Below are 13563 nucleotides of genomic sequence, written 5' to 3'. Positions count from 1 at the left end.
GTGTCATTAGCCCCAAGGCCCTCGCCAGCTGTCAGATCAGCTCCATGAATTCCCCCTTGCTGTGTTCTGTGCTTGCTCTGACATGCCGTGGGCTCTTAAACAGTCACCGTGATTAACCCCAGAAGCATTTCAGGGGTGAGCCAGGTGCTCTGCCGTTTGTAAAGCACTTGAGAATGCTTCAGATTGCACACCATATAGTGTGCTACGAGCACTGTAAAGTTTTCATTGTTGCTGATATAAGGACCAAGGCGGTTAAGGATATTGGGCTGAATCCTCCACATTGGGCACCAACCTCACACGCTGGGCAGCAGCGGCAACAAACTGCCAAAGGGGGCTGGTTATTAAAGCCACTTTTCTACCCTCTTCCAACCACGCTCCCTTCCTAACGTGTTAACCTGGTGGCTGCTTTAAGTTACGCTGGCGGCAGCTGTGTCCCAGGGACCCCCTCACCAGGCACGACTGGCTGGCATGCATGCTCTCCGCACCCACCCCCTATTCGAGTTCGGGTGACAAAGGCAGCTAAGCTACTTTCTGCCATCTGCGGGACTCCTCACTGCCAGAGGAATACGCAGCTGCCCTGTTCGAGTGGCTTTCTGGCTGCACTAACTGAGCAGCGCAAAGCAATCCGAAAAGGGCCCGGCTCATTGTTTGGCTTTCTTATGCAAAGCATGCTGCCGTCCCTTATGAAAGGCACATCCTAGCCTATGCTTGTTGGTTAAAAGTTTTAGTAAAAAACGCTTTAGCAAGGAGAAATCAGGAGCATATACTATGCAACACAAAGCAAAGTAACACGTAACAGGCACCAACTCACCAGATCATCCCGTCAAACAGGTTGTGAATGATGAGGTGCGACTGGGTAACAACAATTAGCAAAGTCACATGGGTCCAACCAAACTGGAAGAGAAAACAGCATGCAGTCCAGTTTGCCTAGAGACATTTCTCGTAACAGCCTACGGCAGAAACCAGATACCGATGAATACTGTTTGGAGAGGGTCATGCCTGTGTGCATCTCAGGCACTGATCCCAGGCGGAAAGAGCATGATGTAAACACAAAGATGGCAGCTAGTATTCATCCCTACTTCGGAGTTAAGCAAAGCAACATGTCCATTACATTTCAGAACCTGAGTGGGAGGATGTTTGACATTCCTGGACCAAGTACCCTTTAGCTCACACCCATCCCATACACCTTAGTCTACTTTGACTAGAGACCTGGAACATAAGAATCCCCATATTGATTGGGTCCTGCACTTAGGACGGAAGAACCCAATGCACAGCTACAGACTAGGGACCGAATGGCTAGGCAGCAGTTCTGCGGAAAAGGACCTAGGGGTGACGGTGGACGAGAAGCTGGATATGAGTCAGCAGTGTGCCCTTGTTGCCAAGAAGGCCAATGGCATTTTGGGATGTATAAGTAGGGGCATAGCGAGCAGATCAAGGGACGTGATCGTTCCCCTCTATTCGACATTGGTGAGGCCTCATCTGGAGTACTGTGTCCAGTTTTGGGCCCCACACTTCAAGAAGGATGTGGATAAATTGGAGAGAGTCCAGCGAAGGGCAACAAAAATGATTAGGGGACTGGAACACATGAGTTATGAGGAGAGGCTGAGGGAGCTGGGATTGTTTAGCCTGCAGAAGAGAAGAATGAGGGGGGATTTGATAGCTGCTTTCAACTACCTGAAAGGGGGTTCCAAAGAGGATGGCTCTAGACTGTTCTCAATGGTAGCAGATGACAGAACGAGGAGTAATGGTCTCAAGTTGCAGTGGGGGAGGTTTAGATTGGATATTAGGAAAAACTTTTTCACTAAGAGGGTGGTGAAACACTGGAATGCGTTACCTAGGGAGGTGGTAGAATCTCCTTCCTTAGAGGTTTTTAAGGTCAGGCTTGACAAAGCCCTGGCTGGGATGATTTAACTGGGAATTGGTCCTGCTTCGAGCAGGGGGTTGGACTAGATGACCTTCTGGGGTCCCTTCCAACCCTGATATTCTATGATTCTATGATGACCGTCCATCTAGTCTGACATCCGGAATCCAGAAGGAAACAAAAGCATCCCAATAAAGGATACGGTCAGCCAATCTGTGCATCGTTATACTGTGGTGGGGCCAATCTAACCCCTGCAGGTGATTCCACCAACACCCTCAAGGCATGAGGTTTGAAGAACCTTGTACAATCAATCACTTTAGTTTGCACAACTGAAAGGGTTACTAAGAAATGCACTGCAAATGCAGACAATGGAATTCACATTTCTAAGGAAATCAGTCAGTTCAAAAGTCATATGCCAAATACTTCAAGCTGCCAGGAATAGCTTTTCCATTAAGCAGGATCGCAACACCCAGGGGACACAGAAGCATTTACAGGCTTGTGTTCTTGTAAACCATATATGCAAACAGCCTCCATCTCCCAAAGCTAATCGCTCTGGAGCAGCAAAGCCGTTTATTTAATCTTACCATGTAGAACTGGAGACGGTAATGCTTCTTCACCAGACTCAGGACAAACATGCAGAAGCCTTGTGGGAAGAGAAAAGAAAGAGCAGAGCAAGATCAGGTCTTGCAGTAGTAGGAAATGCCTCTCAATTTCCCATTACATCCACCATATCATTGCAGCATCTCATCATTGTTTCAGCTACAGAACAGAGTCAGCAACATGAGGGTCATGTGCGCTGCGGATGCGAAATGGTTAATCAAAGAATGGAAATTGTTAAAAAAAACCCAAGGACATATAGCCAATTAACCGTGATCACCCCTATGCAAGTTAGACTGTTTTCTGCCAACAGCTAATCATTTATTCTACCTCTGATCTTCCCATGTAGTATCAACTATAAAGTATTCTTCACTTACCTGTTTAATGGCACAGAGCTCTTAATTAGCTGCTGCATCCCCCCCATCCACCCAGAGGTGGCTGCATTTACAAAGTGACACTCTTTAGATACAGTCTGTCTGCCAGTTAAGTTGTTTAAGCGCATTAGGGTCTCGGGAGAACCCTCTTTAGCGTCTATCCTCCTCCCCCAGTTTTTACCAGCTCCCCCACCTCACAAATAATACCCACTGGTGAGCCCATGTTGCTAGGGCCATTGGAAATCTGCGCACAGCTCTCAATGGCAAGTGCCGCTCCATTTCTAGGTTGAAGCCCATCCTAGGGATTCAGGACTCGCAGTGAGCTTGCGAGCTGAGAGAAAACATCTCCACTTAATCACCAGAAAGGAGGAGTTAAAAATAGATCTTCAGTTCATCCAGAGTCTGCCTCTGCACTGTTTACACTGACAGGAGGTCTGGAGTAGCGTTGCAGAATTTACCAGCAAAGGCAAGAAGTCTACTCACCCTCTCTTTACCCAGAATGAAAAAGAAAAGGATCATTTCCTCACACATCAAAATATTAATCACCAGGCAAGTAAAATTTTGCAAAGCTCGCACAGGGGAAAGAAAGGTGGAAATTACAGTTAGTTATTCTGCCTAGTCACTACCCAAAGGAAGTAACATCAAAGGGGACCGTAGCTTCCCATCTGATGCAGAGGGCATTTTGGTCACTTACACCGCACAATTAGGCAGGTGTGGATGCAGCTAGTCACAGACTTGTCTGAATCCCAAAAGACATCATTGCAACGGCCTCTGAGACGTAACTCAAAGCCAACGATGGCTCCGTCTCCCACAGATGCTTCACTTCTGGCTCATTTCATGAGTCACATTTGGCCTAGAGGTGTGAAGGAAGCCTAGGATGAGGCTGCGTATCGCAGGTCTACAGGAAGAGGAATATTGCTCCAGGGCTGCGAGTCAGGCCCCTTTCCCTACTAGCGCTGCATTCATGAAGTGGGTGCACGCTAGGACTGGAGACTAGGGGAGGCAAAATGAGAGGAGGAGAGGAAAGATCAAAAGCAAGTATCAAGCTCATTTAAACAGAGACCCTGGAGAGAGTCAGGTACTTACAGCAACACCCTACTTAAACCAGATACCGTTTGCTGGGATGGAAGGACAATCTTCAGCAAGGAAAGGAGGACTTGTCTTTCCCTCAGTAAATCAGGCAAGAAAAAGAAACTGAGGAAGCTACAACACTGCTGCTCTCAAACCCAATTACTCCCTATTTTGTAGGCTGTCCTTCACGACAACGACAAGGCCATCTTAGATACAAGGCCCCCCTTCCCCACAGTAACAGCACCTCACAAGCTGTCAGGTAGGCAATTGCTATTATCCCTGTTCTATCGGTGGGGAACGGAGGCATGGAGAGGCTAAGTGTTTTGCACAAGGTCAAGCAGGGAACTGAACCTGGATCACATGAACCCTGGGTTGGAACTGTAACCACTGGACCATCCTTCCCCCTCCCTTGTATTTTCATAAGGCAGCACAAATCCAAACGGGGACACTGGAGCCCTACCTGTCTACGGTGGGGGTTGGGGGAGAGCTGCATTTCAAGAGGCTGATGACGTAACCCCTGCTAAAAAAACAGCAACGAGACAAATTTACCTGGTGGAAACAAATAAAATTACCTGTTAAGTAGAGGGCAAAGGAAATGAAGCGATGGTATTTGCTGAGAATTCGCAAGGGCTCCTCTCTCTGAACCAGGGTGAAAAAGTAATCCGTTACCGTCTCGCCATAGAAAAAGTAGTTTACACACAGCAGAAAGTACCTGTGGACACAGCAGCATTCCCTTTAATAGGACATGGTTGACTGGTAGAAAATTAGACTCATACACATAAGAGATTATCAGATTGCACCATCTACGCTGTGTGCAAGGGGAGGATACGACTGAAGGTTCACATACTGGGCGGCAGAATAATGGTGATTTTTATTTGAAAGTCTGCAGAAAATTCACTTACATTGGGCGGGGGGAAAGGTGGAAGCCGAAGTAGAGGGTCAAGGCCTGATTCTCACTTGCACTAAGGTGGCTTGGGCAGTGTGAAGGAACCTTACTGCAAGCGGGGGGGGTGGGGGTGGGGGGGAATCAACCCCTCACATTTCTTCTGATCGAAACATTACATCTTCATGTAGAAGCCGTGGCTCCATTAAATGCAAATACTTGGCTGTCGCCTATGTTACAGTACAGTCCTATTCAATTTTTGTTTCGTATTATGGTGCTCAGGAAGCGTTTGCCTTTAGGTGGCACTGCTTAAGAGTCTTCTCCAGGTTCCTGGAGGCAGTGACCCCCTCCTTCTCTGTGGCATGCCATCAGACGCTGAGTGCAACCAGTACAGTTTCATCCCAATCGCACAAATAAATTTCAGTAGGTAAATACCCCAGTAGGTAAATATCCTACACCCTTAGCCTGAGCAATGCAACTGGAACCACAAGTCACATGTTTACTCATCGCTTCTCTCGGTAACAGCATTCACCACCACAGACCGGGAGAGTCAGACCTCGCTCTCAGCAGACAAGCAATGGAACGAAGCGTATAAATATGACTGAAGATGCCCAGTAGTGGCTGGCTGCACCATCAATGAGGTGTCAAGGGATTCAGAAGCACCCTAGGTGGAAGGCATTACGCACATTGAGAAGGATCATATTGCGCTCCTTGACTCTAATGAAGAGCACCATAGTCGCTCTGCTTACCAGCTGAGGGTCCTGAACCAGGGCAGCTCATATGAGCGATACACATTGTAGCCAATGGTGATAATCTCCTGGAAACACTTGATCTGGACACACATCACCTGCAAAAACAACATTGAGCAGCAGCATCATTCACAGAGAAACTAAACCAGGACCAGATAATCTGCAATGGGCTGCTAAGTGCATGTAAAAAGTGGGAGCTCTAGAGTGACCCTTCCTTACAGGCGCCACAAGGAGAATTCCTCTCGTCTTGCAAGTGAGCTCCTCCTCACCCCTAAATCTGACACAAGGGGGCTCCTCGTGGGCTGAGTAATTGTTCACTTGCTCAACCTGCTAACAGCCAGAGCGAGCTGCTTTCCCTGCCAGGCAAAGAACACTACACCCTGCGAAGCCGTGGACTGGCCGACTCCAAGAGCTCACCGCCCCATTTTAAGTTACGTTTCCAACACTAGGTTTTTCTATCATGAGTTCCGGTCAGTTCTGGGGAGACAATCCCTCCTTCACTGGCACTGTCTTATCACTGTTCATCGCAGGCACTCGAGAGGACTGGCACTTCAAGACCACTGTGAGAAGGGAACATGCCCAGCAGAGATACAGCCAGACTGGAGTTGGGACAGGCTTCACAAAGGCAATGGGGCTGCCGGATGGGTTTCCCCGGCGGGGACTGGACCTGGAATCTCCGCATCTACAAGCATGCACCTCTACAGCCTGAGCTGAAAATCCCCGCTCTGTATCAGCTCTAAACCCTGAGAGAGAGCCACACTGCAAGCACACATGATACACGCAGAGAGTGCTCAATGGCAGACGAACAAACAACCAGATTCAGCTCTCCACCCACACACCTGGGCTGTGATAGCAATAAAGGAAACAGGAGGATTCCACCAAGACAGCACCAATTAAATAGTAATTGTGACGAGGAACCTTATTCCCTGCAGATCATGGAGCAGAACAGCCATTTGACAGCTTTCGGCCATGACTGAACAGGACCAAATTAGCACTGGGAACCTCGAAGCACAAAGCTCTGTGTACTCATTAACTTTCTCAGCCATCTAGGTCCCTGACAACCGTTCATCCATAATGGTCCATTTAACGAAGAGTTTTGAAAGAGCACTTACAATCATCATTAAAACCATGGGTCCCAGGTAGATGATGATGAAGAAGAACGCAATCATTGCCAGAGTGAGGATCCCTCTGACCCACCAGTTCTTCCATCTAGATCACAGGAAGAGAAAAGTGAACGTTAGGCAAAGGGCCTATCGAGCAGGAAAGCTGGGAGAGATGCACTTGTTATCTCTTCTGCACAGCCTCCTGGTGAACGGCGGAGGCAGGAAACGGCAGCGTATCCTTCGCTCAGGGGCGGTGACAATGTCACTCCAGTCCATTCACCCAGCTCTGGTGCAGAGAGGAATGCAGAGAGGATGACACAGCGGCCGTGTGGGTAAGCTCAGGAAGGGAGTTCTGTGCTGGGGGACAGCACAGGAGGTGCTGAAGATTCATTTTGGTGAGAAAGTGACAGACGAAGGTAGCAGGGAGTAAATAGGAATAGACAGTTATACAGGGCCTTACCTAGTCTGAATTCGCTTTGTAAGAGTATTATGCCCATTTTACAGATACAGAAATGGAGATAAAGAGTTGCCCCAAATCCCACAGAAATGGCAGAACTGAGGTTCAAACTCAGGAGCCCCAACATCCAGTACTCCCCCTCAGTCCACTAGGCCATGCTGCAAAAAAAAAAAAAACCTCTCAAAGATCACCCTCTAAATCTGCCGGAAAAAAAGGACCGTACCACAATTCTGCCAAAGAAAAGCAATCTCAACACCAAACTCGCTCAGCCAGCCCCAAAGCTCTCTCCCCAGGCTGAGAGCAGGAACAGAATACAGCAATTTTAGCCAAGCCAGTCCCTCCAGAGGGGTCAGTTACCCATGAGGTGTGTTGCTCCTGTCACCATCTACTGATGGGATAGAACATCGTGTCTAAGTTGGTTAAATAGTGGGGTTAGTAAAAAAAAAAAAAATTTTTTTTAAAAAAGGAGGGGGGTATTTAAATCGGATTTTTTTTGATAAAATGCTTTGAGGAAAAAAACACTTATATAAAGTTAGTTTTAATTAAGATATATTATAGCTCAAGGATCTCTCATCATGGAATAGGGATTATAAATTCTAATTCTATAGTATGAGACAATATAGTCACGTAATGTTTAAGAAAAGTTTTATTAATGAGTTCCAATAGTTCATGGATTAGGGACCCAATCTTATGGGGTTCCTCAGGCTTCTGTATAGATTATTTAGGTTAATCTTTCTATCTACCCAATGGGACTCAGTGCTCAGTCTAGAAGATACCATCAGAGATGTTTTGTTTTGCAGTTCTCAGACTGTGGACTTGTGTCTCCAGAGGTAACATGCTTGTTAACAGCAAAAATGTTTTAAAATAAATAAATACTATAGAGGCGAGAAATAACAGACCTCAACTCTATTGTCCCTCTGCAAATTTGTGTACACAGAGTCAACCCCTTACCTCTCTCTAAAAGTGCCAAGTTTCAAAAAGTTCAATGAATAGAAAGTTGTTGGGGGCAGAATAGATCTGGACAAGGAGAAGAAGTCTGGAGCTAAATGTGAAAAGCAAGGAACATTTGCTTGTTTTGTTAAAATATTATACATTGGCTGTTGAAAAATACTTAATGTTGTTGTTTTAGTTAAAAAAAACAATTTAAATGTCTGTCTGGTGATGCTCTACTCCTAATACAGGACGGAAAGAAAATCCCCCAAATATTAATGATTAACCTGTTGAATTGGAGATAGTTCACCTCCCAATGACTTCATAATATCTGCTTCCATTACCTTTGGTAAATGAAATAACCAAACAATCATTCATTTTCGGATATAGCTGTAAAACGAATCGGAAAAGTTTTCAAAATAAATCACTGTTTAAAAATGTACATCGTGTGTACCTTCTAAAAATGAAACCTACATCTATCTCTGAGTTGTGAAGAATATGTATTAAGGTTATAACAACAAACAAGAATGCACTTTTATGCAGAAATCTGGGATTAAATAGAGTCTTCCTGACTAGTGATGTAAATCAAATCCACCCTGGTTAGTAAAAAGGGAAAGTGCACCAATATGCTGGGAGCCCCGGAAGCAATGGAAAAGTTTTATTTAATGCTACCTTGAGGATAGGTTGGAGAGGGCCCTGTTTAAGACCTCGGGAGTGTCATCTGATATAGGTGCGGGAGGGGCCCCTCCAAACTCTGATTTGCATTCACTGTCCGATGCGGTCTCTCCATCCAGCTTGTTTTCCGACTCGGACTCCTGCAGGACAAACACAGGCAAACAGATGTATCAGATACCGGTGATCGTTCTTCTGATCTTCATTTAAAAATGCACTAGATCAAGCCATTCCACCCTTATTCCATTCTTATTTCCTCTCAACACAGCCTGTAGCTAAAAGGAAAAGATGGCAAGATATTCTGGGCACAAACTGACTTACTTAATTGACCCTGTTCTTGTTTGGGAGCCAAACACTTAAGTGACAGGACCTATGGGGCAGAACCACCTGCAACTGAAGCCAATGGAAGTTTTACTAAGGACTTTAAAGAGAAGAGGTCCTTTTTTTTGTATCACCAAAGGTACTTTGTAGTTGTTCTAAAGCCTGAATGATGCACCGGAGGTCATGGGTACATGAGTTTGTCAAGAGCCATGTTCGTAAGGTGTTCGGGAACCCCAGGTGGGTCTCTGAGTAAGCAGTAACGCTCAGAATTAGAGTGAAAGGTCTCCAGAAAGAAGGGAAAGACTTGTGCTTTTGGAGGTTTTTCTCTGTACATTTCTATGCAATGGCTTAACTCATGTGCGCTAAAATTAATGCCAAAGAAACCCCCAAAACACCAAGAAAGAAAGAAAAATGTTCCCATGGAAGAATGTCTCATCATTTAAACCTGACTGTCCCTTTAAGCCACCGCAGCAACCCGATATCCAGGACACATGTACCCAATGCACTAGCCTATCTGTATGAGTGCAACGCCCAGCTAAGAGTAGAACCCCATTAAGGTAGGTGCTGTACAAACACACAGTAAGAAACAGTCCACGTCCAAAAGAGCTTATCACCAAAACAGGCAAGATGGACAGGGTGGGAGGGGAAACAAAGACTAAAGGAGACGTGCACAATTGGCAGAACCAGGAACAGAATTCTGGCCGGCCTTCTGACTCCCAGTCCAGCACCCTGGTCACTAGACCACACTACTTCTCTTCAGTCCTTTATACATCAAACAGCAGCAAAGAGGAAGATTTTGCCGTCTGCAAGTGACCGTTAGCAGCGCAGTTTCGTGCCTGGGTTTCACTTATCACTAAGCCACATTCCCGACTATGCAGGGTGTGCCTATAATTACGGCTAAGATTATGTCACGGAGGTCCCAGAATTGTGAGTCCGAGAGACCTCCATGACATTTTCTGCTTCAGCAGGGCCCCTCCTGCAGCTCCTGGCTGCCAGCAGTGGTTGGTGCTGGACCCAACCTCCCTATTTTGTCAGTTATTTTTAGTAAAAGTCAGGGACAGGTCACGGCTTCCGTGAATTTTTGTTTATTGCCCATGACCTGTCCGTGACTTTTACTAAAAAAACTCCCACATGACAAAATCTTAGCCTTACCTCTACCATCCACACTTCCGCGTCGAGTGGTGAGTCATGCCCAAGTCTCAAGTCAGCCCCCAGATCCCAGCATATGCTATTTTAACACTCCCAAACAGGAGTGTGTTTTCAGGAAGTGCAGGGAGGGAACCAAGTCAGCAAACGCGGTCAGTTTTGTCAAAGTTAATCTCCCTGGGCTCCTGCAACGTTCCGACGCTCTGCCAGATGAGACAGCACCTAGAGCTGGTCCAGGAAAAGCTCCCCAGTAAACTAGAGGTTGGGCCAATATACATTTAAGTGTATCTGGTTTAATAAAATCCCACAGGAATAAAAGCAGGAGCCCTGTTCAGTCTCCCTGAAAGCAGCGAAGGATATTGGCCCTAAGACATCAGGTAGCTATGGTCGCAAGCCAGACAAAGACAACCAGGCTGTCAGAGCAGTATTTTTAGCCACTTCCATCCATTGCAACGGGGGGGGGGGGGGGGACGTACCGACACCATTTCCTGGGGTGAGTGACCTATGGAATCAGAACAAAGCCACACTCCCAAACTTCTCTGTTGCACTGTATACCACACCGGATTTGCTCAGAGCCAGCCTTGGGGGTAGAAGGGGGAAGAGTTTATTGTTCTTGCTTCTGGACTTTATTCCAAAATGAATAGCAAAAGCAAATAGGAACTGGAAATAAATCTGGATTTATGTGCTGAATACCCAACAGGACCGGTTTTGGGGTGCATTCAGCAGAAAAAGAGTTAACCATTTTAAATTTGTTTTTATTCATCCTAAGTAAAGTCCACTGGCTCCTCTCAGCTTCCAAGAGCGACTAAAATACCATTAATAATCTTATATCAGATACATGCCTGCACGCAACCACGAATTCTTTGCGTCTTCAAGTACAGTAGAACTTCAGAGTTATGAACACCAGAGTTACGAACTGAGCAGTCAACCACACACCTCATTGGGAACCAGAAGTACACCATCAGGCACCAGCAGGGAGAGACAAAAAAAAAGCAAAACACAGTACAGTACTGTGTTCAACGTAAACTACTAAAAAAAAGGGGGAAAGTTTAAAAAAAGATCTGATATGGTAAGCAAACTGTTTGTGCTGGTTTCATTTAAATTAACATGGTTAAAAGCAGCATTTTTCTTCTGCACAGTAAAGTTTCAAAGCTGTATTAAGTCAATGTTCAGTTGTAAACTTTGGAAAGAACCTGCCATAACGTTTTGTTCAGAATCACAAACAGCCTCTGAAGTTCTACTGTATCCAAATCGTTCAAGGACATCACATGCTGTGAGGTCACTAGCTAAAACGCAGGGGGACTGAGAATGCTTTGGACACGCAGGGAAAGGATGCTAAACCTGGACTTATGTTGAATCCTTCCCCCACTGATTAGGCTGACCAAGTTATCTTTATTTGAGAGAAGGCTCTGGAAAGAGATCACAGGGGGGGGAAAAATCACAATCATTTCACTGTAGCTCAAGTATAGCACCCATGTATCCTCTGGGAAAGTGCTGATTTATAACTCTACATGGCAATATTCGGGGAAATCGCAAGATAACTCATCTCTGTGCCCCTTACAACAATAGGCAGCTTTGTTCTTGTGCCAGTGACGGAAGCGCACAGATGCACTAAAGCAGAATGGCCTTTTCCGCATGGATACTCATGAGTCCTGAAACTTAGGATGGCACTTCGCCTACTTCACTCCAGATGGCATGTGATCTTTCCATGCTGCAACCGCTACTTTACCTAAGCACATCAGGCTGAGATGAACACCACCGATCTATAGACATCAAACATATTAGCTTGTAAAAACCTTAACCTTACCGTATTTTATTTATTGTGCATTCTAACACAGAGCCTGTGCTTGCAGGCTGTGCACTGAAGAACTGAGCTTTTGTGGTTAACGCAGGAGACTTGGCCCCGAGGAGCTTCAGTTTTCACCCATTTGCAAAGCGTGTGAAATAATTCTTAAATGCTTTCGAGGGGGTGGTGAGGTTTAATGTTTGCAAAGTGCTCAGAGACTAAGAGAAAATGCACCACAGATGTGCAATGTAACACTTTTATGCTTTATTTTGGGGGCCTGGGTGGGAGGGAGAGAGAGACAGGGCAGACTGGATGGCTCAGGCCATATGATCTTCAGTCTCAAGGGTATAGGTTCAACTCCCACCCAGACTGGTGGATGGTTATTTAAAACAGGATACAAGAGTGTGGCCATTCTGCACTTTCCTGTCCTCAGCATGGGAGATTTCCATAGAATTCTCCATCTGGATCTTGCCATCTGTTCCCCCACACAACAATCTCTGGCTGACACCAATGAAGCAGAGTGCTCCCTCCGAGTCAGGGTTAGGACACGGAGGGCAAAGCAGCATGTGGGAAGTCATGCTGCCCGTGAACAAAGCAGTTCATTGCTCCTGAAAGGTGCTCCAGACGATTATATGCATACCCAGGCCTGACTTTTCAAGATGTAGATCACCCCTGGTTCTCAGATCTTACCAGAAGAGAGTACAAAAAAAGGCAGTCAACAAAACCCTGAACTTAAAGGGACACTGAAGGTACGTTGCTAAATTAGGAATGATTTCTGCAGTGTGTGTTGACTGTTCCATTTGAGCCTGACAGGCACTGGAAGAAAAGAATTTTCCCTGCCGGGAATCTCACCAGTCAAGCTGACAGACAACATAAATTAGGTTTTCTTTTTAAAGCCACAGTGTCAGAGCAGCACTGCTCCCATGCTAATTTCTCTCTGAAACGGAGCTAGGATTACATATAGGACATTATAGTGCTTAATAACATGGATTAGGGTGGTAAGAGACTCAGTAATTTTCCACTATTTTTATACCTCATGTAAATTGCAACCATCCCTCAGCAAAACACCCTTTTAAAGCAGCTGACCAGGGTGCTAAATAACATGCTGTTTCGCCAGTGGATGATGCACTGTGGTCTGGTCTGCTTAATCCAGTTGTGGAATTTCCATGGTAACAACCTCATGTTGTTTCTTGAAAGGCAGCAAACAAAGCAGATCAATCCTTAGACAGTTTGGTAAAGGATGAGTATCAGATATGAATACATCTTGCTGGTTGGTCACCACAAGCAAAACAACCTTCAAGTAGCACAGATGATGTTAAATGATACAGACACAGAGGAATGGCAGGTAGAAAGATATGTCCATTGATATTGGCCTGTGATTGTAAGTGTTAATTTTTAGGTGACGGAATTTTTAAAAAAAAAATCCAGCCACATGTGTCTGAGGGAATAAGCGCAATTCCTATTGGCGTCAGCGTAAAAAGCATAAAAAAAAAAAAATCAATCCCAAAAAGCGTTTCAAATTGGGCACCCACAAAGGGCATTCTGTAAAAACGTTGGCTTCACTTTCTTTAGTAAAAAAAACACAGGTAATCTGTTAGAGCTTGGAATCACAA

The 13563-nt window shown here is 45.6% G+C and overlaps 1 protein-coding gene across 7 annotated transcripts in view; it reads right to left on the bottom strand.

The window, feature by feature from the left end:
- Nucleotides 1–13563, bottom strand: part of CDS2 (CDP-diacylglycerol synthase 2) — a 45499-nt gene that overhangs the window by 11631 nt on the left and 20305 nt on the right. For 4 of the 7 annotated variants that reach the window (XM_073325263.1, XM_073325266.1, XM_073325267.1 and 1 more), the window contains 6 exons: nt 8698–8840; nt 6648–6744; nt 5536–5633; nt 4476–4615; nt 2446–2504; nt 812–894 (listed from right to left, as the gene is read on the bottom strand). In XM_073325263.1, coding sequence (XP_073181364.1) covers nt 812–894; nt 2446–2504; nt 4476–4615; nt 5536–5633; nt 6648–6744; nt 8698–8840 — 620 coding nt within the window. Of the gene's footprint in view, nt 1–811; nt 895–2445; nt 2505–4475; nt 4616–5535; nt 5634–6647; nt 6745–7098; nt 7254–8697; nt 8841–10170; nt 10966–11006; nt 11166–13563 lie in introns of those variants that run through there. The other 3 variants (XM_073325262.1, XM_073325264.1, XM_073325268.1) reach the window with 3 other exon arrangements.

This window comes from Lepidochelys kempii, chromosome 26 (genome assembly GCF_965140265.1).
Source record: "Lepidochelys kempii isolate rLepKem1 chromosome 26, rLepKem1.hap2, whole genome shotgun sequence".
Taxonomy (NCBI): Eukaryota; Metazoa; Chordata; order Testudines; family Cheloniidae; genus Lepidochelys; species Lepidochelys kempii.
Note: the sequence above shows the minus strand (reverse complement) of the source record. Positions and strands in the feature narration are given on the sequence as shown.